This window comes from Eulemur rufifrons, chromosome 8, assembly GCF_041146395.1.
Source record: "Eulemur rufifrons isolate Redbay chromosome 8, OSU_ERuf_1, whole genome shotgun sequence".
NCBI classification, from domain to species: Eukaryota; Metazoa; Chordata; class Mammalia; order Primates; family Lemuridae; genus Eulemur; species Eulemur rufifrons.
In genome coordinates, this window is record NC_090990.1 from 52022105 (window position 1) to 52045522 (window position 23418).

Below are 23418 nucleotides of genomic sequence, written 5' to 3' on the forward strand. Positions count from 1 at the left end.
ATATCCCAAATCATAATGTCAGAGGGAAATAGATAAAGAATCTGAACTGATAACCTAGAAATATAAACTCATGGGAATATGGAACATGTTCAATATTACTAGTAATGAAGTAAATGCAAAATTCGACTTTTCTTGCCTCTTGAAGTTGCAAATTTCAGAATGGCACGGTGTCAGCAAGGCTGTGGAGCCACAGGCGCTCGCATTCTGCTGTTGGCACATTGCCAGCACACATTTTTTTCCCACGGCCTTTATCACTGTCACCGTATTTGTTTATCCCCTATTGCCTTCTCCCCACTTGTCCCTACCAGGTCAATATACCCTGTGATGATGGGGACATTGTTTACTGCTCTGTCTCAAGTACTTATCACCTGGCCCACAATGGGACGCTCAACATATACTTAACAAATGAATAATTGATCTTTTACTCTTAGGAATTGACACTAAGGCAAAAACCAAATTGTACAAAAAAAGATTTTATATCCAAGGATGTTCATTTCAACATATGTTGTAATAGTCAAACTGCAACCATTTAAATGTATCACAGTAGAGGATTAGTAATCAATTATGACACATCCTTATTAGAGACTACAATAATGTCATTAAAATCATGTTCTGGAAGATAACTAATAACATGGAAAGATTTTCTAGTTATAGAATATTGTGAAAAGGGCAGGCTATATAACACTTTCCAGAAATATTTATTTTCTCTATATAATACAACCCTAATTTTCTATATATATATATGCATATATGCATGGAAAACCTTGGGTAAGAGCATACTCCAACAATGTAATAGTATTTATCTCTGGGTGGTATGATTATGAAAAGTTTACATTTCTTTCTTTATTCTTTAATGTATGTTTGCAAAGTTTTTGCCTTAAGACTGTTTTGCTCTTGAGACCAGATAAAAACAATGTAGCAGAGGCCATGGATGCTCCACCCCTATTCCCTGAGCTGGCCCTAGTTCCACGTGGCTAGGAGCCCAGGGGTGACCCCCGGCTATGAAGCAAACTGTCCCAGCTTCCAGGGTGGTGGCCTTCCCTGGCTTTCCCTTCTCAGCCTCCCTCCTCCATTCTCTCGCAGTGCTTCCCAGGTCCCCTTCCAAGCAAACCGCTTGCACCCAAATCCTTGTCTCCGAGTCTGCTTTCGGGAGGGATCCAAGCTAAGAGGCACAAAGGCTATTTCAGAAATCCTGCCTACGCCCCGGGAGCAGCCTCCTTTGTCAAGCTTTCCAAGAAGGCAGAATCCTCACAACGTGGTTCTCAGTTTGGAGGAGCCTGGATCTGTTGTCCAGCGCGCTGTGTGTCGCCTGTGCAGCGTTTCTGTGAGGTCGGCAGGCGAGGAAAGTCGCCGTGCACGGTGCGCGCGGAAGGCACGCGCGTCCTGGCCGCGCCTGTGTGCAGCCAGCTCCCCTTCGGTCTCTGAGCATCCCTAACCGAAGAGAGGTCCTGCTGGGGGGCAGAGAAGACCGTCCCAGCTCGACCCATCCCGCTGGGAACAGTTTCTGCATACAGAAGCCACCCGGGGGAGCGCGGAGGCTCAGAAGAGGCAAGGCCATGAGCCACGACAAGGGGTCTGTGGAGCTGCAGAATCAATACATTCACGTGATCCATTTACACTACCAGCCCCAGCCTGCGGTGCCCGCACATCGCCCACGGCAGGTCTCCATCAGGCTCCCAGTATTGCCATAGGGTGGCTGCCTTTGATTCTTCAGAATCGGGGCCGGTGAGGACTTCAGAAATCACTTAGTTCAAGGGCGGAGAGCGAAGCTGCTCTGAGGGCCCCAGAGCGAGAGGCAGAGGCACAGCCAGGACCAGAACTCACTAAAAAGCAGTAACTATCATGGAGGGATTACAAACCCCCAAATTCCAAGGTCTGACTTTTGTCCTGAGGATTTGCCTAGTTATAGCTGTCGTTCTACATTTGGCCAGAAGAGGGCAGACATTTGCCATTCATGGAGAGGAAGAGCAGGCAGTTTAGTTTTGTTTTGTTTTAGGCTGGAATAACATCTCCCAGTAAGGTCATTTGGCTTGAGTGAGAGTTGCAGCTCACAACAAAACTCTTGACTCTTCTGCTGCAAATATGCTACTGAAAAGACAGCGAAGTTCAGAGACTGAAGTTTTCCTTTTAGTTCCAACTCTGGCACTTCAATGTGACCTTCACCTCTCTGAGCCTCACTTCTTTCCCTGTGAAGCCTGATCTCCACTCTGCGGCTGCGGAGGTGGTATTGAGGGGAAATACGTCAACTTTGAAGTTACAGATACATCACTGCTGTTAAACTTTTTTCTTGTGTGTACATTGTATGTATCCATGTGTGCATGTGTGTGCATGGTGTGTGTGCACGTATGTTCATGGGTGTGTGTGTGTGAGGGAGAGATCTGGGCAAAGGAGAGAGAGGCCCAGGCCAAGGGAGGTTTTTCTGGTGAATATATATTTGTAAACTCTCCAGCAATTGGAACCAATCCATTGTGTACTCGGAAACGCCTTAACCACTTTTACTGATATTTCAAATTGTGTTTATTTTAAAAGCTAAAGATGTCCTTTGCCTATTGGATTTTTGTGTGAGAAAAGTAAAATATATCAGGGGTGTGTATTAAGTTAAGAAATATTGCCAAATACCGAGGAAGGTATTGATAATATTAATTTTTAAAACTCTAAATGTTTTAGTGGTTACATGGTCAGGAAAAGCAAAAAAGTAAGATGTGGACATTTAAAAAAAATCCTGTGCCATTTTCTCAGGACATAGAGCCCTAGTACAGGAAGTGATGTTTTCACACTCATCTGTGCCAGCTGGAGCAGTACTGTGGTCTGAATGTTGCATTTTGGAACAATGAGAAACTAGGGTGCAGTTAACATGAAAGCAGTAAGGGGAGACTTTCTAGAAACTGTGTCTAGAGGGGGGGCTCAGGAACTGAGACACTGAGCCCAGGGACAGCAAGACCTGAGTGGGACAGGACCTGCAGGAGTGCTCCGTCAGCACAAATGGGTAAATGTCACAGAGAAAGGGCTGGTCTCAGCACTGAAGGGCGTTCTCAACCCCAAGAGGTCAGCGCAGGTCACAGGAGACGGGAAGCTCCTCACACTAAATGGTTCAAAATGTGCCTGGAAGACCCCTCTCATGTCAGAGAAAATGGGCCGCTGATGTAGTCTCAGAAAGTGAGTTACCCCTATACAGTGAAATCAATCATGTATCAAAACGTGACGGCAAGAGCAGCTTGCAGAAGTCAGCATGGACCATGCAGCACAACAGGACGAGAAGGAGTGTGACATACAGGAGACACAGGTGAAGCCTCATGAAGGTCAGAATGCACCAGCAAGCCGAGCCTAATCAATTGCACTAACGCATTCTGACCTCAAGTTCTCCTTCACCGTCCATCTGTTGTTTCCCTCCTGTCTCAAGGTGAAAGTGCCCTCCTCTGCCCACTCCTTCAATGCTAACTCATCAACTTGTGCTTCTGATCCCAAATCTCTGACTTCCCCTGTGGCTTTTGTTCGCTCATCATGTCTTTCCTTCATGCCGGATCTCACCCCTCAGGTTGACAGACTCAGTTCAGTTTTCTGCAGACTCAAGTACACAAACCTTCCCTCCACTCTGGTTCCCCTTGGAGCTGCCACCCTACCCCTTTCCTCCCAGCACGACTGCCCATAGGCGGCTCCTCTGCTGGCCACCTTCTGCCCTTGCCACTTGAGAAGGTCACGCACATGCAAACTCCCAAATCCAATAGGCTTACCCAATCCTTACATGCTGCTGCACCTCTCAGGGCGTCTAACATTGTTTTCTCTCTGTTTTTTTTCTCCATGAATTTGTTTTGTTTTTTGGGTTCTTTGACACCTCGCGTTTCTCTGATTCATCTACCTCATGTTCTTCCCCTTTGCTGTTGACTGTGGCCAGGCCTGGCTCGCACTCTCGCCGGACATTTTCTTGGTGCTCTGATGCTCTGCCCAACTCTACTTCTTCTCTACGGCAACGGCTGCCAGATCTGCTGCCAAGGGGTCTGCTGGACCCCTCACGTCTTATAGTTAGCGTGTCATTTCCTCTAGGAAATGCCTTTTTTTTTCTATTTATTTTTTTATTTTTCAAGGGGTGGGAGTTGTGAGGTGGGGTGCCCAGTTGCCTTGTTTTTGTTGAGACAGGCCCTGGGTAGAGTGTAGTGGCGGCAATGCAGCTCACTGCAACCTCCAGCTCCTGGGCTCAAGTGATCTTCCTGTCTCAGCCTCCCAGGTAGCTGGGACTACAGGTGCTCACCACAATGCCCAGCTGGGGTTTTTTTTTTTTTTTTTTTTTTTCCTTTTTTGGTAGACACCACACCCAGCCGGAAATGGCTTTTAAATCCCAGCCCAGGCAAATGCAAACTCATCATCTTGCCCACTGTGCTAGATCCCTTCTGGTTGTTTGCTTACCTCAACACGAATTCTCCGTTCCTTGGAAATGGACCCCAATCCACAGGGTGAGCCCTTAGCAGCCATTTGATCTGACTCCCTGGTCATAGATGACTGGCACAGGGACAGCACCTGCCTGAGGCTGAGCCAACCAGATACTCTCTCCTAGATTTGAAGTGGGAGAGGCAAAGACTTGGACAAAGACTTAGTTGTAAATGGTACCGCTCTAGGGAAAAGGTCCATGAATTCCTGGTGATGGGGTCCCTTAGAGCTACCGTCGTCCCACTCGTTCTGGTGAACTCAGCTCTTCCACGGATTCATGAGCTACCCCAGGAATGTTCTAGTCCCTCTTTTGGCTAAGCCTGCTAAAGTTGGCTTCCACTACTGATAGAACTCTGAGTAAGGGACCCACTGACACTTGTCATCTAGGAATCTCTAATTCTTTCAGGGGCCTTACCATTCCCTTACCCAGCAGGGGCTTGAAATTTGACTCTGCTCTTGCTTTCCACGAAGCCCACATTCTTAACATGCACACCTTGTGTGTTTTATCTCCAAAATAATGCCCCTTGTCTACCACCTCTGCTATTTCCCTGGTTTTCTGGTCTTTGTGCTCTCTCGTCTGGGCTTGTCCTGCCTCTCCAGCTCTAGTAATAATTCTGATCATGTCACTTCTCTGCCTAAAACCCAAGGCCAAGTCTAGCAATTCTCGCCATGGCACTGAAAACCTTCTATTTCTGGCTCACAGATGCACAGAGCTCATCATCTGCTATTTCCACTCCTGTGTGTCAGCCAGGCCTTATGACCATCCTTACCCGAACATTCTCCATGCTTCGCTGCTTCTCTGATCTTTGTACCACTGATCCTTTTGCCCTTTGGCCCTGGTAAAATCCTACTTCTTCTAAAGGCCCTTTGCCCATCCCAGAAGATAGAGAGGCTCTCCCTCCATCTTCTGGGACAGGAGCTCACTTGCAGTGCTTTGAGTTCCTCAGCTACACTTGACTCCTGGCAACACAGTGGTGGCCGGTAACTGTTTGTTGAGTGCCCAGGATCATACACCATGCAGTGTTTGCCAGGTTAGGAAAAGGCCTAGGAGAGAACAGCCAAAGTATTCCCTACCGTCACTGCTTACCGTAGTTTGGCCAACAGCAGGGAGAGAAAGGCCAGGGGTGCTGAGTGGTGAGTTAAATGGACTGTGCCCCACACCTCCAGGCATCAGTGTTTGCAAAACAAGACACTCATGAAATTGGTCTTAGACTCCAAGAAAAACATACTTATATGGCTTCTGGTTTACAAAGCATTTTACCATATATACGAACTGATTTAATTTTGCCTGTGACCCCGTGAAGCAGTTAAAGTTTATGATGTCAGTTTGTGGGTGAGGAAACCACCAGGTCAGATGGCTGAATGAGGTCACACAACTAGTAAATGACAGACCTTTGACAGGAAGCTGTTCTTTCTCTCTGCTATACCATGTTGTCTCTGCAATGACAGCATCAACATACAATGAAACAGGCTATTTCGGGAAATCTGAAGTTGGGGGGGGTAGCTTCTAAAGAATATGATGTTCTATGAGTAGCCATTGCCAGTCTGGGAGTTTAACCACCCAGTACAAAAATGTCACCCTTTTTCCAAGAATAGATACTGTCCCCAAACACTTCGATATGATGGCAAAATACTTTAATTCTTCATAAAGCTATTTCCCCCACCCTTTCCCCCACCCCCTAGACTTAACCTGGAAAGGAATCTGCATGCATGTGTGCTGGTTTGAGCAGGACGGGGTGCATATACATCTATGCATATACATACAGGTTTATTTAAACGATCGGATCTACACTTTTGGAGGCTGTTTGAAGCATCTTATCAAAATAAAACACATTTTAAGCAAGAGGTTAAAAAAGCTTTTCAGACCCAAAGGCCATTTAATACAATAAATCCTACTTGGGTAGTTTAGCAAACATTTTTTAAAACCCATATCCAACAGACTGGTTAGTACTGGAGACACAGATTTGGTTTCAAAGCTGAAATACCCCTGGTGGAACAGACCTTCTCATGAAATTCAGTTATTTTATATTATGCCACAAAAAATAGGGACACATATCTATTGACAACTTAAATATTAACTCAGTAGCCTAGCTGGTGATATAAATAGGGGAAAAAAAGTGGTCATGGATCAGGAGTGAGAAGACTATGTATGACACCAGCCTGTCGTGGACCGGGGCCGCAGAGGATGTTAAAATCTATCCTAGAATCTAAAACAGGAAAAAAGTCAAATATGCCACTCCCCATCCGTGCAAACCATCCCCCAAGGAGTACACCCCCCAACACATGAGGTTTACTAACCACCTGCTACAGATGTTACTATGTCACTAATTAACAATGATCACAGAAAACGTGTCATACCAGAGTTTTTGTTATCATACACAATGCATTAGTGGCTGCAGGAATCTTCCTCTGAAAGCTACCGTCAGAAGGCAAACTAACAAATGTCCACGCCGCTGGTCCAAGGAACCACAGCTAAGAGACACGAGGCATTGGTTTGTGCACTGGGCTCCCTCCGGCATGTTCCCACTCTAGTTAGAGGGGCTGAGATGGGGAGAGACCGTCCCCGCCGGGCGCTGCAGCCTCCTACTCCTGGGCCTCCTTGCGGGTCAACTTGTAGATCTCGGTGGGTCCGTCCACGTGGGTGATAGTGGTGGTGAGCTGGAGTTCTTCCCCACTGTGGACACCCAGATCGCCTGAAACAGGGTTTTCGGTGTTAGATGCGTTCAAGGAGGAAGGAGAAGCAAGCTGGGATTCATCTCATTAACAACCGCCCTGACGCCAGCCCTCTTTCTCATTCAGAGCGCACAGAGAAAACCAGGGCACGCGACATCCAAAACAAGGGCTTACTCCCAACCTTTTCACTTGGGACTTTGCAGAATTTTTTTAATATCATTTTTGGCTCCCAGAGAACAGTCATCAATGACACATGAGTTAGCTCACTGCTGTTATTATTTGTAGCAATTATTAACATTTAATGAGAGCTTACTTTGTGCCCGATGCTATTCTGATCGCTTTATCCATGGTCTTGTTTAATCCTCACAAGAGCCCTCTGAGGTGGGCACTACGGTCGTGCCAACTTTACAGATGAGGGGGCTGGGAGGCAAGGAAGGTAACTGCCCCAGGTGGGGAGCAGGCACACGACAGAGCGGGCTACGAGGCCGAGAAAGGAACGTGGCTCCAAGGCCCAAGCCAGGGGACAGGCCAGGACAACGCGCCTCCGACGGACAGGCAGGCACCTACACGTTCGCTGTGTAATTTACAGATTTATGACATGTGAAGACAAACAAGACCTGCCTATATCTATCAATGCACAGGGCAAAGAACGAAACCTAATACACCTACGAACAATTAGAGGCTTTCTTCTCCACGAAAAAAGTACCAGAAATATGCTCTGAATTTTCTTTCTGCCCTGCAGGACTCTGTACACACCAGTGTTTTGAACTCATCAGCAGTGGGCAGAGGTGTTCTGCTAAGATGGAATAATGTGGCTTTTTCTCAATTAGTAGGGAAAAAAAAATGAGTTTCTCTAAGTTAAACCTCTAAAGTCTGCTACCTTCCGTAAGACAATTAAGGGAATGTATGATTAGCAAAGGGAAAATGGAACATGTACAGAAGCAATCATGCTCAGTACGGCTGTGTGTGAGGGCGCGCTTGGACACGCCCATTTGCATTTTGGACTGGGGTCTGGGGAATAAAAACTTAAATTTGTGTCTGTGATTTTCCTATTGTGCACATACAATATGATCTCATATTTTCTGGGATTGAAATTTTGCCCAGTTCAAAGCATAGAATTAGGTAAATAAACATTGTTTTCCATTGAGACTCCATATCATAAATTAAAAGAAGGCTTGGCCTTACTCTTAGGAATACTGTCTTGTCACTAGTTTAAGAACTGCTGGGCATCGATGAGTCTGATGGCCTTAGTACCCTGGAGGTCACCCCACACACTGACCCTGAAGGCTGCTTGGCCGGTGCCCTTCACATGTGCCACACAGTATTGGTTTTTCATTATAGACCCATTTCTCCACGGCTGCACAGCAAAATCAGTCCTACTAGTAAATGCCAGCCTGCAGCTCTCTATCCAAGAGACTCCCTAGTCTCGGAAGCAGGGCCTGTAGCTGCTGCAGAGGACTGCTGATGGCATTTGGGGCTGTTTGGGCAAAGAAGGTACTAACGGAGCATCAGCCCAGCTTCCAGCACATCCCAATTCATCTGCCCTTGAGCCAGAGCACAGGCGTAAAGTAAGGCTAGTGAGAGGCTCTACCTGGGGCTGCCCTGGGCCAAGCTGAACCATTACTTGTACAACGAGCAAATTTTCCCAGGCCAATAATAACTTGCATTCTTGCTGCAGCAACTTCTAGTCCACGCCTCAGTCAAGCACATGCAGTATATGCCTCACATTTCTTGGTCAAAGCTAGCTCTGGATTTGGATATCTGGGTGAGCCATCAAAGCTGCAAAGCCGGTTTCATCATCTGCATGTCTGCATGAGTCCTGCCCATCCCAGGGAACCCTTGGCATCTTTAAGTGTTTACCCAAGGAATCCCTTTCTCTGAAGACTTCTGGAAATAGACACTAAAGAGTAACTCTACTCAGGTTTTGAACCAAAGATGCTAATTTTTTAAACCCAAAATGTGACTCCAATTAGCAGATCCTAGAAAATGTGTATGATCCTGCAGATCACTGGAAGAAACAGCCAAAATTGCCTTCGCTTCCTTATTTAAACACGTATCTAGATTACAGTACTTACCGCATGCCTGACACAGTTTAAACACTGTACTAATATTAATGCATCTAATCCTCATACTGGCCTTTCCAAACAGGCACTACTGTCATCATCCCATCCTGGTGATGAAGAAACTGAGGCACAGAGAGGCTAAATAACTTGCCCAAGGCCCAAGATGGCAAATAGTGGTGTGGGATCCAAGCCAGAGAAATGAGGTTCCAGGATCTAGGCTCTCAATTTTCAGGCTCTGCTGCCTCTTCCTAAATATTCAACTTTCCAGCAGCCAGTGAGCCTGCCAGTGAAGCGTGAAGTCCACATGCAGTGTGTTACTGTTATAAACATATACATACAATAATTCGGATGAATTGTTTAGCATTCTAATTTTGCTTTTGTATCTGATGAATTTATAGCACACAAATCAGTACCCTGACAGTTAGGAGAGCTGTTATTTATGGCTATTGGCCAAATGCACTGTCAGGGGCCTAGAATGCCCTACATTTCTTTGTAAAGCTGTGAAGATACTGTGGCATCATTAATTTCTCAAACTTGCTGGATGAGGACCCAGATCAATGGGACTCTGTGTAGCAAAATCTATGCTGCACATGTGATTTGATTGTACCTTGAAGGCCAAATTTCCCCCTTAGGGAATGGACGTGGGAATATGGCAGTAACATGGCAGGAGTGGAGAACCCTCCGTGTGTCTCCACGTCCCCTCGCCTCCTACTTCTGCCAAGGTCTTGCTCCATCTGGCAGTTTCCCCCTCCCTTGGCTCCTGCTCCTCTGTGCACAAACACGCTCAAAGTCTCTTCCCATCTACGACAAAAAAAATAAGCCCTTCTGAAAATGTGATATACTTCTTACTGGTGGGGGAAAAAGATTTAAAAAGAGAAAAAGAAATTAGGAACAAAAATGAAAAGAATTCTGAAGTTTGCAGTAAATCTCTCTCCCTGGTTCTGATGTCAATTCATCTCAGCTAATTAACATTAGATGAAGGCTTGTTTCTTCCTAACCCTTGTGAAATGAGACCAATCTCTGGCACTGATTTCATCTGAAAGGACTATGGCGAAGGGTGCATATGCGTGGTGTCACGTCCACAGCTGTGCAGCTGCTGCTTGGTCATAACTGCCTGCAATGCCCACTGAGGACCAAGAAAGCCACATACACTGGACACAGCTTCTTTTTTTTTTTTTTTTTTGAGACAGAGTCTCACTCTGTTGCCCTGGCTAGAGTGCCATGGCGTCAGTCTAGCTCACAGCAACCTCAAACTCCTGGGCTCAAGCAATCCTCCTGCCTCAGCCTCCCGAGTAGCTGGGACTACAGGCATGCACCACCATGCCCGGCTAATTTTTCTATATATATTATTAGTTGTCCATATAATTTCTTTCTATTTTTAGTAGAGACGGGGTCTCGCTCCTGCTCAGGTTGGCCTCAAACTCCTGACTCAAATGATCCACCCGCCTTGGCCTCCCAGAGTGCTAGGATTACAGGCGTGAGCCACTGCGCCCGGCCTGGACACAGCTTCTTAAGACATGCAGCATGTTAATGACAATCATTTGTGTATCTGTGGTCACTTCAACAAAAAGGACAATTGCTATGCTCATTCTGAGGTTGTATCACAGATTCTGGGAGAGACCAGAGGTTTTACCAGAGGTCGTTAATATTAGTAAAGACTATCGAATTCTATCCTGACAACCACCAAGGCCAATTAACACCCCGTTACCCAAGTGCCAGAAGCCAGAGAGCTCTCACTCCGTGAGTTCATATTTGTTTCTCAAGGTCATACATGGCATGAGCTGCAGCCAGGACTCCAAACCATCTGTTTGTACCTTGAAAGCTTTTGTTTCTTCCATAATACTCATGACTCCATTCTTTTTTGTGGCATTGTCTATAGGCCTACACCAATCTCTCTCTTATTCACCTTCAAAGCTAAGCTCAGATAATAATTTTTTGTAATGAAGTCCCTGGTTCACAGCAGATATGTAAGGCTAAATTAGTTCCATACAAAGGACTTTTGTTCACTCTCAGATTGTCAGCCCTTCATTTTTGGTGTTAGTATGATTGTTTAAAAATAAAATAGTAGATGGTAGGTTTTTCAATCTTTTTTGTTTTGTTCTTTTTAAGAGAAAATAAATACCCAGCACAGTATCTGGCATATAGTAAGTGCTCATTAAAACACCTGAGATTTGCCTGGTGCAGACAGGTCCAGGTCCTCCCTGCTCTGCATGGCTAGGTCTAGCCTAGGTTACCAGCACTGATGTTCCTCACTGGTTTTTGGCCTTTAGGGACAAACTCTCAGCTAGAAAACAGATGTGCCTTGGAATGGCTTGGCTTTGAGGATCCCTTTTGGAGGATGGGACAGAGTGGCTGTGGTGGGACAGCATTTAGGAAACCCAGGTCCAGTCATCTCTCAATCCTTGTCAACCAGAAGTGGTTTATACCAGTCTTGGCATCAGTGATTGCCTATCTACCTCCAAACACTCCAGACACTCAGTGCTGGGCAGCAACTGCAAGAAGGAGGGGGACACAATAAGACTTACAAGTTTTGAGTAAAATCTTGGTGTTATGGGCTGCATTGTGTCTCCCCTACCCACACTCCCCAGAATTCATATGGTGAGGTCCTAATTCCTAGTACCTCGGAATATGGCTATGTTTGGAGATAGGGCCTTTAAAAAGTAATTGAATTAAAAATGAGGTCATTGTGGTGGGCCCTAATCCGACACGACTGCTGTCCTTTGAAAGAACAGGTGATCAGAACACAGATGCACAGAGGGAAGGAGGACCATGTGAAGACACCAGGAGAAGATAGCCATCTATGAGCCAAGGAAAGAGGCCTCAGAAGAAACCACTCTGCTGATACCTTCATCTCAAACTTCTAGCCTCCAGAAATGTGAGAAAATAAGTTTCTTTTGTTTAAGCCACCCAGGCTGTGGTATTTGTTATAGCAGCTCCACCAAACTTATGCATTTAGGAAGCCAAAAGGTCTTCCCAAGAAGGTGACTGAGATGCCTCCATCGTGGTGGGATGACTGATTCTAAAACGCAGAAAAAATGATTTTAATTGACTGGGCCAGGCAAGGTCAGGCCAGTGATAGAACAACAGGTCAGGGAGTGGCAGGAGGCAGAATATACCTTACAACAAAGAGCAGAGCAGGAGGTGCCAGGCTGGTGATGGCCTGTCACCTGGTTCTCACCTCCCCTGGGGAATGGAGAAAGGCTTCTGAGACCCACTGTAGAGTCTGGGTCAGGCCCTGGTGATAAACCAGTTCCGTCAGTGCTCACAGACATCAAAGGAAGCCAGGCTGGCCGTGGGCAGGTCGTCTAACGCACGACCAGGGGAATGAGCTCAGTGAAGGGGGTGAGCACTGTCAAAGCCTCGTGACTCCACTCAAACCCGGACTGAGTCCACAGGAGCTAAGGATTCCTTTCCTATGACACAAGTGGCAGGAGCCCTCGCAAGCCTCCACAAGGAAAACTGACGTCACACGGTAGCTCCCGAGACACAGAGGCCAGGGTGGCTGCCGTTGTTCCCAGGAGAGCGGGCGCGTTAGACAGATGACGCGGTGTGAACCGAAACAGGAAGGAAGGTGGGTGGCAATGAGGGTGTCTCGGTGCCTCTGCCATCTTCACCCAGTCAGGAATTCTGTTTCTCACTTTCTTGTCTAAAACATTCTGCTAAGAATTTTACAGACAAAGGCACACAGAAATCAAAGCTAGTATCAAGAACTGTCTGACTTCATCAGCAGCTCCAACTTTTTATTCCCACGTGAGCTGTGACTGAGTGTGCTCATCCTGTTCCTCATGTGTGCGGGGTGTTGCTGCCGCCCCCCGGAGCTGGTGCTTCCTCTCCCAGAAAAGGGTTCCCATCCGCCTGCCGGGATTCATTTCTGCCTGGGAAGGCACCCAGAGTGATTTGCAAATTGGTTATGGCAACAGGTAAAAGAACAAGTTTAATAAAAAGGCAGCAGCAGGGCAGAAAATGTAAATGCTCCTTGAAGGAAAAAGGACTGAAATATCTTCGCTAATGTTCTCACTCATGTGTGGGAGCTAAAAAGGTTGATCTCATGGAGGTAGAGAGTAGAGTGATGGTTGTTAGAGGCTGGGAAGGGAGTGTGGGCGGGAGGGAGGGATGAAGAGGGGTTGGTTAGTGGGTGCAAACGTCCAGTCACATGCAAGGAGTACGCTCTAATAACAGTGACTGCAGTGACCAACAATGTACTGTATATTTCAAAATAACTAGAAGATTTGGAATGTTCCAAACACAGAGAAATGATACATGTTTGAAGTGATGGATACCCTAAGCACCTGGACTTGATCATTACACATTCTATGCATGTATTGAAGTATCACACGTATCCTATAAATATGTATAAATCATACGGACATAGTTGTGGGATCAATAAATATTGATCCCTAAAATAAAATATTATGTATCAATACAATTTTTCAAAATTTCCTGCATTCACAACAATTCTCATTAAGAGATCAGCTATCTGTTTGTAATCATAAAATTAGCAGTTCTTTAAAACGCATTCTGTAATTTCGAGGATTTAAAAAATCATTTGATGTAAAAGTTTTAGATATGAAAAGTCTGTTTTATTTATCTATCTTTTGATTAAAAGTCAATAAAGTATTTTCAACAAATTAGCAGTAAGTTCATTACTTCATAAGACTCAGTTCACTAATTGTCTTATTGCTTATAAATTAAGTCAATAAAGAGGTAAATGGTTTTAAGAGAAAAAATCTTTGCTGAATTAAAAAAAATATGTATGTGTGTGTATACACTCACATACATGTATATACACAAAGTTACATATAGTTCTATATGCATATAAATAAAACGGTTAATGTGAACATGTCTGCACCACTACTGCAGCTGTGGTCAGTCAACCAACAGGAGGGAAGGAACCCAGAGCGCCACACTCCTACAGCGCCATCTGCAGTGAAGCACTCCGGCTTGGAGTCACACTACCACGTTTCAGGAGGCAAATGAAAAAATCTTGTCTCCCAGACCAGGTTAATGGCTCCTTGAGAGCAAGGAGTGTATCTCTGTCACTCCTCTGAGCTTCACCTCCCTCCATCTCATCCAACCTAGCACAGTGCTAAGTACTAAGGTACCAAGTACTAAGCTAAGTACCAAGGTGCTCAGTGGTTCCTCTGTAAAGGGTGTTTCTGATCCATATACTGAAAGAGAAATAGAAATATATGAGAGAAAACGCTCTTTGGAAAGCGACCCTCTCTTGTACCTGCTGCCCGCTTGGTTCTTCTCTGGCCGTTCCATGACCCAAAGGCAGAGGCAGAAGTCTGTGCTCGACGCTGCCATTTCCTTCCTACCCACCTCTCGGCATCTCTAACTCCCAAACAAAATGACCCTCCTCAGGGGTTATCTTCCCCTTTTTTAATTTTATTCCCTTTGGCATCAGAAACTACTTGTTAAATTCCTGGAAATGGGCTCTTTCCAGCGATTCATCCAGGATTCAGCTCATGGAGGCGAAGCACCACACACCTGGGATTCATTCTCCCCCAGTGAGAGATCTGAGTTCTTGGCTCTGGACCTTAAAAGCAAGAAGAGAAAAGCCCAAGCCCACTTAAAAATAAAAACTTTCCATGAGAAAGGAACAGGAGCATGAGAAGGCTGGGGGAGGACACGGAATGTCATCCAGAGACGCAGAGAATTTAAAAATACAGTGTACCCTCCTGACAGGGCACCTTTTAGGTTTCTGTGGAAGATTCCAAACTACATCTTTCCAAGGAGCTTTGAAATCTTGGCAGATGCTCCACAATTCCTAGGATACGCTGTGTGGTCTGGTGGCAGATGAAGAGACAAAGGAAGAGTAGAGAGAGCAGAGAAAGAAAATGATCAGGGAGGCATGAAAGAGACCCCTTCCAGACCCCTTCCAAACGCACAAGGTCATGGCTCCACGCAGGAAAGTGAAGGGCATGACAAGCTGCTCATGGGCTGCTGTGAAGTCACAGATGATCCTGTCACTACTGGGGAATCGGAAATCGTGCGGCTTTTGGGCTTGCAATCAGCATAAGGTTCCCAAAGAGTCTGCTCACCAAACTGCTTGAAGAACGTTGTGAAAGAGGGGCTCTAGTGGCATTTCAGGGAGGACAGTTCTTTATTAAAAGGGACTGTTTTGCTCATTACAGGACATTTAATAGCATCCTTAGCATCCAGACTCTAAATGCCAGTGGCATGTCCCAGCCATAGCAACCATCCAAAATATCCATGAACATTTCCAAACACCCCTTAGCCAAGGATTCAGAGGATATGATCACTTGTTGAGAACTATTAATAGTTGTGCAGCTTCCTGTGAAATTACAGATCAAGCTGTTTCAACAAAAGAATTCTGCCGGGGAGGAGATCAAGTGCTATTCGCAATTATAAGGCTTCAAGCCTAGGAGGCTGGTGGTTGTGCAGAAGCCCTGATGGGAGCTGCCTAACACCTGGCTCACAGCTCAAGACTCTGCCCGGCAGGGTGGGACGTAGTCATCCTGCCACCGCAGGGGCGGCCATGGCTCTGGGCTCCCACTTGCAAAAACAGTGCTAGAGTTGGGCACATTCTCACCAGTGTTTGGAAGCCCCTTACCTGGAACAGGTATCACCTCCTGGGCTGGCACTAAGTGGCGGAAGGTGCTCTTCTTCCCCTTCCTTGCCAACAGGAAGAGAGAGAACCATAGAATTTCATAGATCAAAAGGACTTTTAAGAGATCACATACATTTGGGAGAAGTGGTACACAGAGGGTTAAGAGGTTTGTCAACAGTTGCACAGCAAACACAATCAGGAGAGTTCAGGTACACAAAGTGCTGTAGCACATAGTCGGTACTCAATAGCTACTACCCTTTAGTATTATTACTATTCCGGCGTCCAGGAAGTCCAGTGGTTGCTTTACATGGTATTTCCCTGGGAGGCAGGAACTCCAACTACTCAAGTCAAGGACAGGGCCATGTGGTTTCTGTCAAAGTCCAATAGGATGACCATGAAATGAAATCAAGATTCTTGTCCACAAGCCCAGAATCCCTTGCTGCTGGCTTGAGGAGGTCCACTGTTCGAGAGGTTTCCATGCATGCAGTAAAAACACCGAGTGCTAGCAGTGGAAAGGAAGCAGAAGGCAGCCTAGCTCGTGAGCCTTCTAGAAAGGCAGTCGGCCAAACCAAGAGTTGGGTAAGGAGCAGGTAAGCCGAAACTCTATTCTGACCCCACACCCATGGCCAGATATGGACCTGAAACTGAGGGTGACAAGAAGTCTTACTCCAAAGAGGTCAAAGGGTGGGAGGGAAGAGACAGCTCACGTCCAGGATGCCCGTGCATGGATGGAGGTGGCAAGGATGATATGGAGAGAGATGGTGGCTGAGACCACTCCCCTTTCCCTGACCCTCAGCACAGGGCCCCCCTCTCACTTCCTCTTGTCTCCATCTCTCACGTCATCACCCCACACCCCAGATCACTGGCTCTCTGTGAAGTATGAAGCTTAATCTAAGAACTCTGGTTTCTAAAGCTTCAATCCAACATTTTTAAAGCATCCTTAAGGACTAGCTCCAGCAGGAGAGCAAAGGCACAGGCAAACTCATCTACCGCCTCTACACCGTGACTGCCATGGGGACAGTGGAATCGTGTTCTCCCAGGCCTGTTCCTTAGGACTCTGATTCCAAAAGATATACTGCCTGAAGAAAGTGTTCCAGGGCCAAAGGGTTTCATAATTTTGGGAAATGCTCTTACTCCCACCTCTTTTTAAAAGACTTACAGTAAAGGCATTAAGATGTCTTGCAGTGAAAGCCTTATTAATGCTTGATCAACCCAATGATTCTCAAACTTATTTGATGACCTAAACCTGTCAACAGCCCATGGAAACAATATTCCACTGAATGTAATTTGCTGGATTCTAATTGGGGTGATCAGGAATAGGTTTCAAGGAAGAGGCTGCATTTTAACTAGGCCCAAAAGATGAGTAGGTTTTTTTCATCAGGCCCAGAAGGAGGCAGGATATGCAATCCTTTCATTCAACACACACTCACCAAGCACTTCCTAAAAGTGAGGCCAACCCTTGGTTCTATGGGGCTGCTACCTTGGTCTCCGTGCAGGACAGAATGAAGGGCAGCAGCACTGATTCGAGAAAGTAGGAATAGCAAGCCCATGGCTAAGGTTAAGCAGGTGGGAAAAAGAGAAGGAATAAGGGTGGAGCCAAACAGAAAAAGGATCCATTGGACCAGCTGTTTAGCAGGTCACCTAGTCCATGCTCACAGCCCCGGCCTAGGCAGTGATAAGCATTTCCCCCTGTCGTGGCTGGTGGAGAAACCCCAGGCAAGCTCTTCCCTTCTCTAGGCTTCAGTTTCCTCATCTATAAAATGACCAGACTGGCTAAATTCTCTCAGGTTACTTGAAACACCCACATCTCAGGGTTCTGTGACTGTAAGATAGGAAAAGACAGCACATGCCAGCACTAAAGGACAAGAAGGTTCTGCGGACAGGAGAAGAGCTATTGGTTTGGACATATGTCAAAAAGCACCCCAGAAGAAAAATCAGCAGAAGGAAAATGAAGCCCATTCCATCCTCAACGCTCAGGGCCCAGTCTCCTTCCACCTGTTATCTTAGGATCCTGCTTCACAGACTGGAAGGATAAACGTGGCACACTTCCCAACAGTCAGTGCTGCTCGAAAAACTGAGGAAAGCAAATTTGGTTTTTGTACTAAACTCAGGGCATATTTTAGGCTAGAATGCAATGTTCTCAATGTATTTCAGAGATTAAAAGATGAGGACTTCAGGAGATATCTGGCTTGTGTTGGCTTTTTGTCTTAGGGCTCTGGAGTCCCTCAGGGTGTTCATACACTGTCTCCCAGTTTCAGGAGTATAACTGGAGGGAAAGTTCAACCGGTGAACTCAGAGCTTTAGCCATTCACATCTTGTAGAGACAGAAGCCTACTTATCCTGAATCGAGCTGTGCTAAAGAGACTGGAACTCACCATTGGACTGGTCTTCCCCATAGTTCTTATGGGACGGTGCATACAAGAACATCAGAGCAAAGACATACAGGTTCCACATCCCATAGATGCCTGTGAAAAAGGCACTGTTCACTTGGACTGTGACGCCACCCCATTTCCAATGTCCTTCGGTCACCTATGGAAAAAGGACAGTGATATTCGATTGGAACAGAGAAGAAATGTAACACCAGGAAAGGAATCAACCAACTTGGAAACCAGATTTCTTCTTTCACTATAGGAAAAGTGAAGGACCACATAAGACTCCATCTCTTAATCCGAATCATTCCAGTGTAAATTAAGGTCTGCAGGGGCTTTCTAGGTGGCAGACACAGCCAGCGGTTCTCACCTTGGCTACACATTAGTATCACCTGGGGAGTGTCTCTTCCTAAAAACAGCAGTTCATTGTTATCCTTAGGTTAAAGAAATTGTGTCTGAGCCCAGCACTTATGCACAATGGTAATCCCTCCTCTGCTGTCTCCCCAGTTAGATGTAAACTCCCTGCAGGCAGAAACCAGTTCTGTTTTGTTGGCTGCCGTAGCTTTAGCACCTGATACACCACAGGTATTCAACGAATGCAGGTTAATTCAAATCCAGGCTCTCCCACTCACTGCTTAATGTAAGACAAGTGAGATGAAGATTCCCAACTTCAGTTTTTTTTAAGTGTAAAATAAAAACTTGCAGGGTTATTAAAGGGAATTAAGTAAAAATATTTCTAGAAACTTCCTGGCACACAGTAAACACTCATTAATTCTTAGTTATTTATATAATGTCCCTCCAGGTAAGTCACTCACAAAGGTAATTATGAAGGATTCACATGCTTTGCAGTTCTGCAAGAGAAGTTTTGAAGCTGCTTTTGTCTGTGTTAATGACCTAGTAATTGTTTTAAGGGCTGCCTAAAGACATATGGATTATATCATACTAAGAACTGTCAGCAGAGCTGTTGAGCTGAGTGACTAGTAATTTGTACCAGCTCTGAAATCAATGAAACGATTTTGACCACTTCTGCTTGCTATAGGAAACTTTAAATGGGAATAAAAGAAAGTATTGGGATAAATGCTTCTGTGGCAGCTGAATGAGGCTGGGTTATATAAACCATCTATAGGAACCACTTCTAAATTGCAAGATGGCAAGCTAGATCAAAATGTTAAGGATTTTAACAAGCAGGTGTATTTCACCTCCTGTTTAGTATACCGTGAGCTGTATTCATTCGGTAACCCCTGAATAACCCATGATTCACTGGGGCCCTAGGCCTAAAAAAGGTTGAATGTATAGTCATTTCCTTTTGAAAAACCTGGAGTTTCAGTTAACCAGGCTAACCGATTACAGACTTGCCAGTTTTAGTTTGGCCTTGGTGATATATAATTGTTCATTTTTGTGAATCATAAACAAACCACCACTGTGAACTCATTTATTTTGGAAAATGATTCATTTTATATGAAGTGCCCAGGAGTGTTTTTTTTTTTTTTTGGAGACAAAGTCTCACTCTGTTGCCCGGGCTAGAGTGCCATGGGGTCAGCCTAGCTCACAGCGACCTCAAACTCCTGGGCTCAATCAATACTCCTGCCTCAGCCTCCCAAGTAGCTGGGACTACAGGCATGCGCCACCATGCCCGGCTAATTTTTCTATATATATTTTTAGCTGTCCATATAATTTCTTTCTATTTTTAGTAGACACGGGGGTCTCGCTCTTGCTCAGGCTGGTCTAGAACTCCTGAGCTCAAACAAGCCCAGAAGTGTTTATGGTAAAGAAGGATTTTATAACCATTACTAATTTTAGGACAATGTATAATACTAGTGCTCAAGCTACTTAAGACTTCTTAGAAATGCCTCCAAAGGTCACTCTTCTTACTTTTAACCATAGACTATCCTAACGTTATAGAAATTATAGTTGTTAAAGCATCTTAACAATGATTTTTAATGCATATAATGGAAGGGGAAAGGAAGCTTTAAGATAGTTCCTGGAAATACATGTGTCAGCTGTCACAACACAGGGAACTCTTCAGTATTTGATTAAGGGGTGGCAGAAGGCTGGGTGAGCTACAAGATGGAATATGGCAGTTCTTCTAAATCTGTTAAGGCAGTGGTCCCTTCGTCTAGGAGAAGGACCAGGAAGAGACCCTCCTTCCTATGATGTAGGTTGGGAATACTCAGTATTGACAATATGAATATGACTGATTCCTGCTAGGATTAGCATGACTGACCCATCGAAGGAAACACCAACCTGCAAGCCTGGTACAACACAATGGTGCTCACCAGATACGTGCTGAATGAATGGGGTCAAAGTGTAAGGATGTGTAGGGAAACCAGTGCAAATACATGAAGGTAGAAAGTGGGGACAGAACAGCCACACTTAAGAAGTAACTGACAAAAATGTAAAGAGAAAATATTGCAGTCCATAGTAAATCATAATTATGCTTGAAAGTGAGAGGAGATGCCAAGGGGTAACAGTGTTATTTCATTTAAATATTGCTCTCTATTATCTTCCTTTATTATCACTTAAAAGAGGTGGTTAACACAAATAGTAGCAAAGCTAAGATTCTCTTGTACTCATAACAAGGATAACCACAGTTAACATTTATTCAATGCTAATGATGTGCCAGGCACTATATTTTATGTGAAAGACATTTAGTCTTAATAACAACTCTGTGAGGTAGGTAGGTAGTATTTCCATTCAACACATGGGTAAACTGTTGCACACAGAGATATAGTATCTTGTCCAAGATTGCTCAGCCAGAAAGTCCTGGCTCTGACTCCAGAAGAAGGTGTTCTTAACCACTATACAACACAAAGGTAGGTTGGTCTCTGAAGGTAGCACATAACACAACTAAGGTAAGGTCGAATTTCCTTTGGAAATTTACTTTGTTGCCCATAATATACATTATTTATACAGGATATACACACAGGTTTGTATATTCAAGCCTGTAGAGTATATATGCACTATATATTCTAGACATAGTAATATATGGTATACAGTAAACTGGATTTATATATAAAATATAATGTTACAGTAGAACCACTGGAATGAGATGCCCACACTATGAGGGGTACACAGGAGTTGAGCCCAACTGAGGAACTCTCAGACTCATGCCCCCATCTCATATTTGCCCTGGCACAAATCCATTGTTTAGAATGGAGTTGCATAGTTACCCATACTACTGAATTTGTAATCTGTAAATGTATTACTTCCTTCCATGGGCAAAGAGCTGAACTGCATAAATGAACAGTATAGACAGAGTAACTCTACTTACTGTTTGGAGACTGGATTGTGTTTTCCCCTCTCCTCTCTCAATTATTCATGCCTGAGACACCCTGAGCTCTGAGCACATTCCCACCAATGTGTACTACAATACGTAGCTTCACAACAGAGCAGGCCTTATAAATCCAAAACCTTACTAATGCCAAGGCAGGGAGGTGACAGTCTCCCCCTTGTAACTTTCAGAGAGAAAAATCAGGTAGCCCCAACCAAAAACCACCCCCTCCAAAATAAAACCTCACCCTCTGCATAAGTCCTATTTCTAAAAGTCCCTGTTTTTCCTGATTTCACATTTGAACAATTTACTTTTGTGTGAAACCACCCAATTATACCCCTGGAGCCAAGTGAAGGTCAAATCCTTTTACACCCAGTAGTCTTGACAACCAACATTCCACTTAACAACAAGATTTCCAAATCCCAGACACAGGCTCTCTTACCGGAAACATTTCCTCTGTAAGTAACAGAAAGAAGTGATCACACACACACAAAAGAGCTGGGGACAGGCTCTCTGGGAGTTTGCTGCATGTGGCTTGACCTGAATGTCAGGCACCTGGGGGTCCCCTTAGTGAAGGTCGGTGACCTTCTCCCCTGCACTGCCCCTCTGTTCCCTACTGCTGCCACCTCTAAATGGAACGCCTCTTTCTTTTCCAGAGGGAAGGGGCTGAAATACCAGACTGTGATGTACCATCTCTTGGTTGCTATGACTGAGGCCATTAAAATGGCAAGCATTAAAAAACTGCACCTCGGTACCCAGCTACAAAGCCTCAAGGTCACTGCATTCCACAGCTTCCCGTCGCCTTTCATTCCTGGCCTCAGAGCTTCAATATCCTGGCGAGATCCCCGCGCATTATATTTCATGGGGCTTAAATGCAAGCTCTCCCAGCAAGCCCGAGAGTATAATGGGGGTTTTAATACATTCCTTTTACCTAAGGCTGGGATCCATTTCAAAAAGTTACCCAATAGGTTTTCTTTCAGGTGAGCTCATTGCTCTGACATTCCAAAATGACATTAAAAAATAAATCCTCTGATGACTATATTAATACAGTACCTGGGACACTGAGAGTTATGCCGGAAAACGTCTTAGATGTCTATAAATAAACCTTAAAAAAAAAAAAAAAAACCAGCAGGAGGAATGTGAGGAGCTAATGGAATTCAAAAGGCCTCATTGCTGTCCCCTTAGAGTTGAAATCCACTCCGGGCCTACTGTCGCAGCAGATATAAAAAGCCAGCTATGTTAGAAAATACCGGGGTAATGGAATATTAATCTTTTTCTCCAAAGAAAAGCCACAAACTATGCTCCTTGGAAGATGGTTTCATTTGCTTTAAAAAGTATGCTAATTAAATGTGTATAAGGTTAAATTCTGACAACATGCAGCTGCCTTAAGAATCTGTCCCTCTTGACTTCAGGTGGAAGGAATTCTCTGCAGAGACGAGACGAAGGGAGAGGACGACTTCAGCTTGCCAAGTGGCAGAAGCAAGCCTTCGGCCCAAAAGTGCCTCTCTGCCTTCCTCAGAACACACCTCAGCGTTGCCTTTTATGCCTCAACCCACCTTCCTTCAGATTCCTGCTCCTCCAGGAAGTGCTCTGTGCTCTCTCGGCCTTGCAGATCTGGCTGTGTTAAGTGTCACCATGCATTACTGAGGGACTGAGGGAACCAAAAAGTATTTGGTCACACGAGGGAGTCAGCCAAGGGAGAAGTCAGGCCGTAGACCCTTGTTTGAATATGGGTGTTTGAGCTGCAGCTGGGGGAATAAAAAACTCATTCAGAGTTTGAAATAGTTCTGCATTGGGAGTGGAGAGCAAAGTTTCCAAGGCTTTATAAACAAACAGCCTGATACAAACACAGCACTGTTACAGGTCAAAGCAGATGATGTGAACAGAACTTAGGAAGACATATATGTATACTAGTTTTATTTTTTCCACGTTCACTTCAAACATCAACAGAGCCAGCAGTACCCACTCTCCCCAGTGGGCACAGCCAACAGGGCTCTAGAAGCTCTGAGCTTGGGGTCTTGGGTGTCCTTGGATAGAATTCAAGGG

General features: G+C 45.1%; 1 protein-coding gene across 3 annotated transcripts in view; it reads right to left on the reverse strand.

The window, feature by feature from the left end:
- Positions 1–23418, reverse strand: part of WLS (Wnt ligand secretion mediator) — a 123002-nt gene that overhangs the window by 16117 nt on the left and 83467 nt on the right. For 2 of the 3 annotated variants that reach the window (XM_069478059.1, XM_069478058.1), the window contains 2 exons: positions 18108–18261; positions 6143–7115 (listed from right to left, as the gene is read on the reverse strand). In XM_069478059.1, the coding sequence (XP_069334160.1) occupies positions 7006–7115; positions 18108–18261 (264 nt within the window). In that variant the 3' untranslated portion in view covers positions 6143–7005. Of the gene's footprint in view, positions 1–6142; positions 7116–18107; positions 18262–23418 lie in introns of those variants that run through there. The other variant, XM_069478057.1, reaches the window with a different exon arrangement.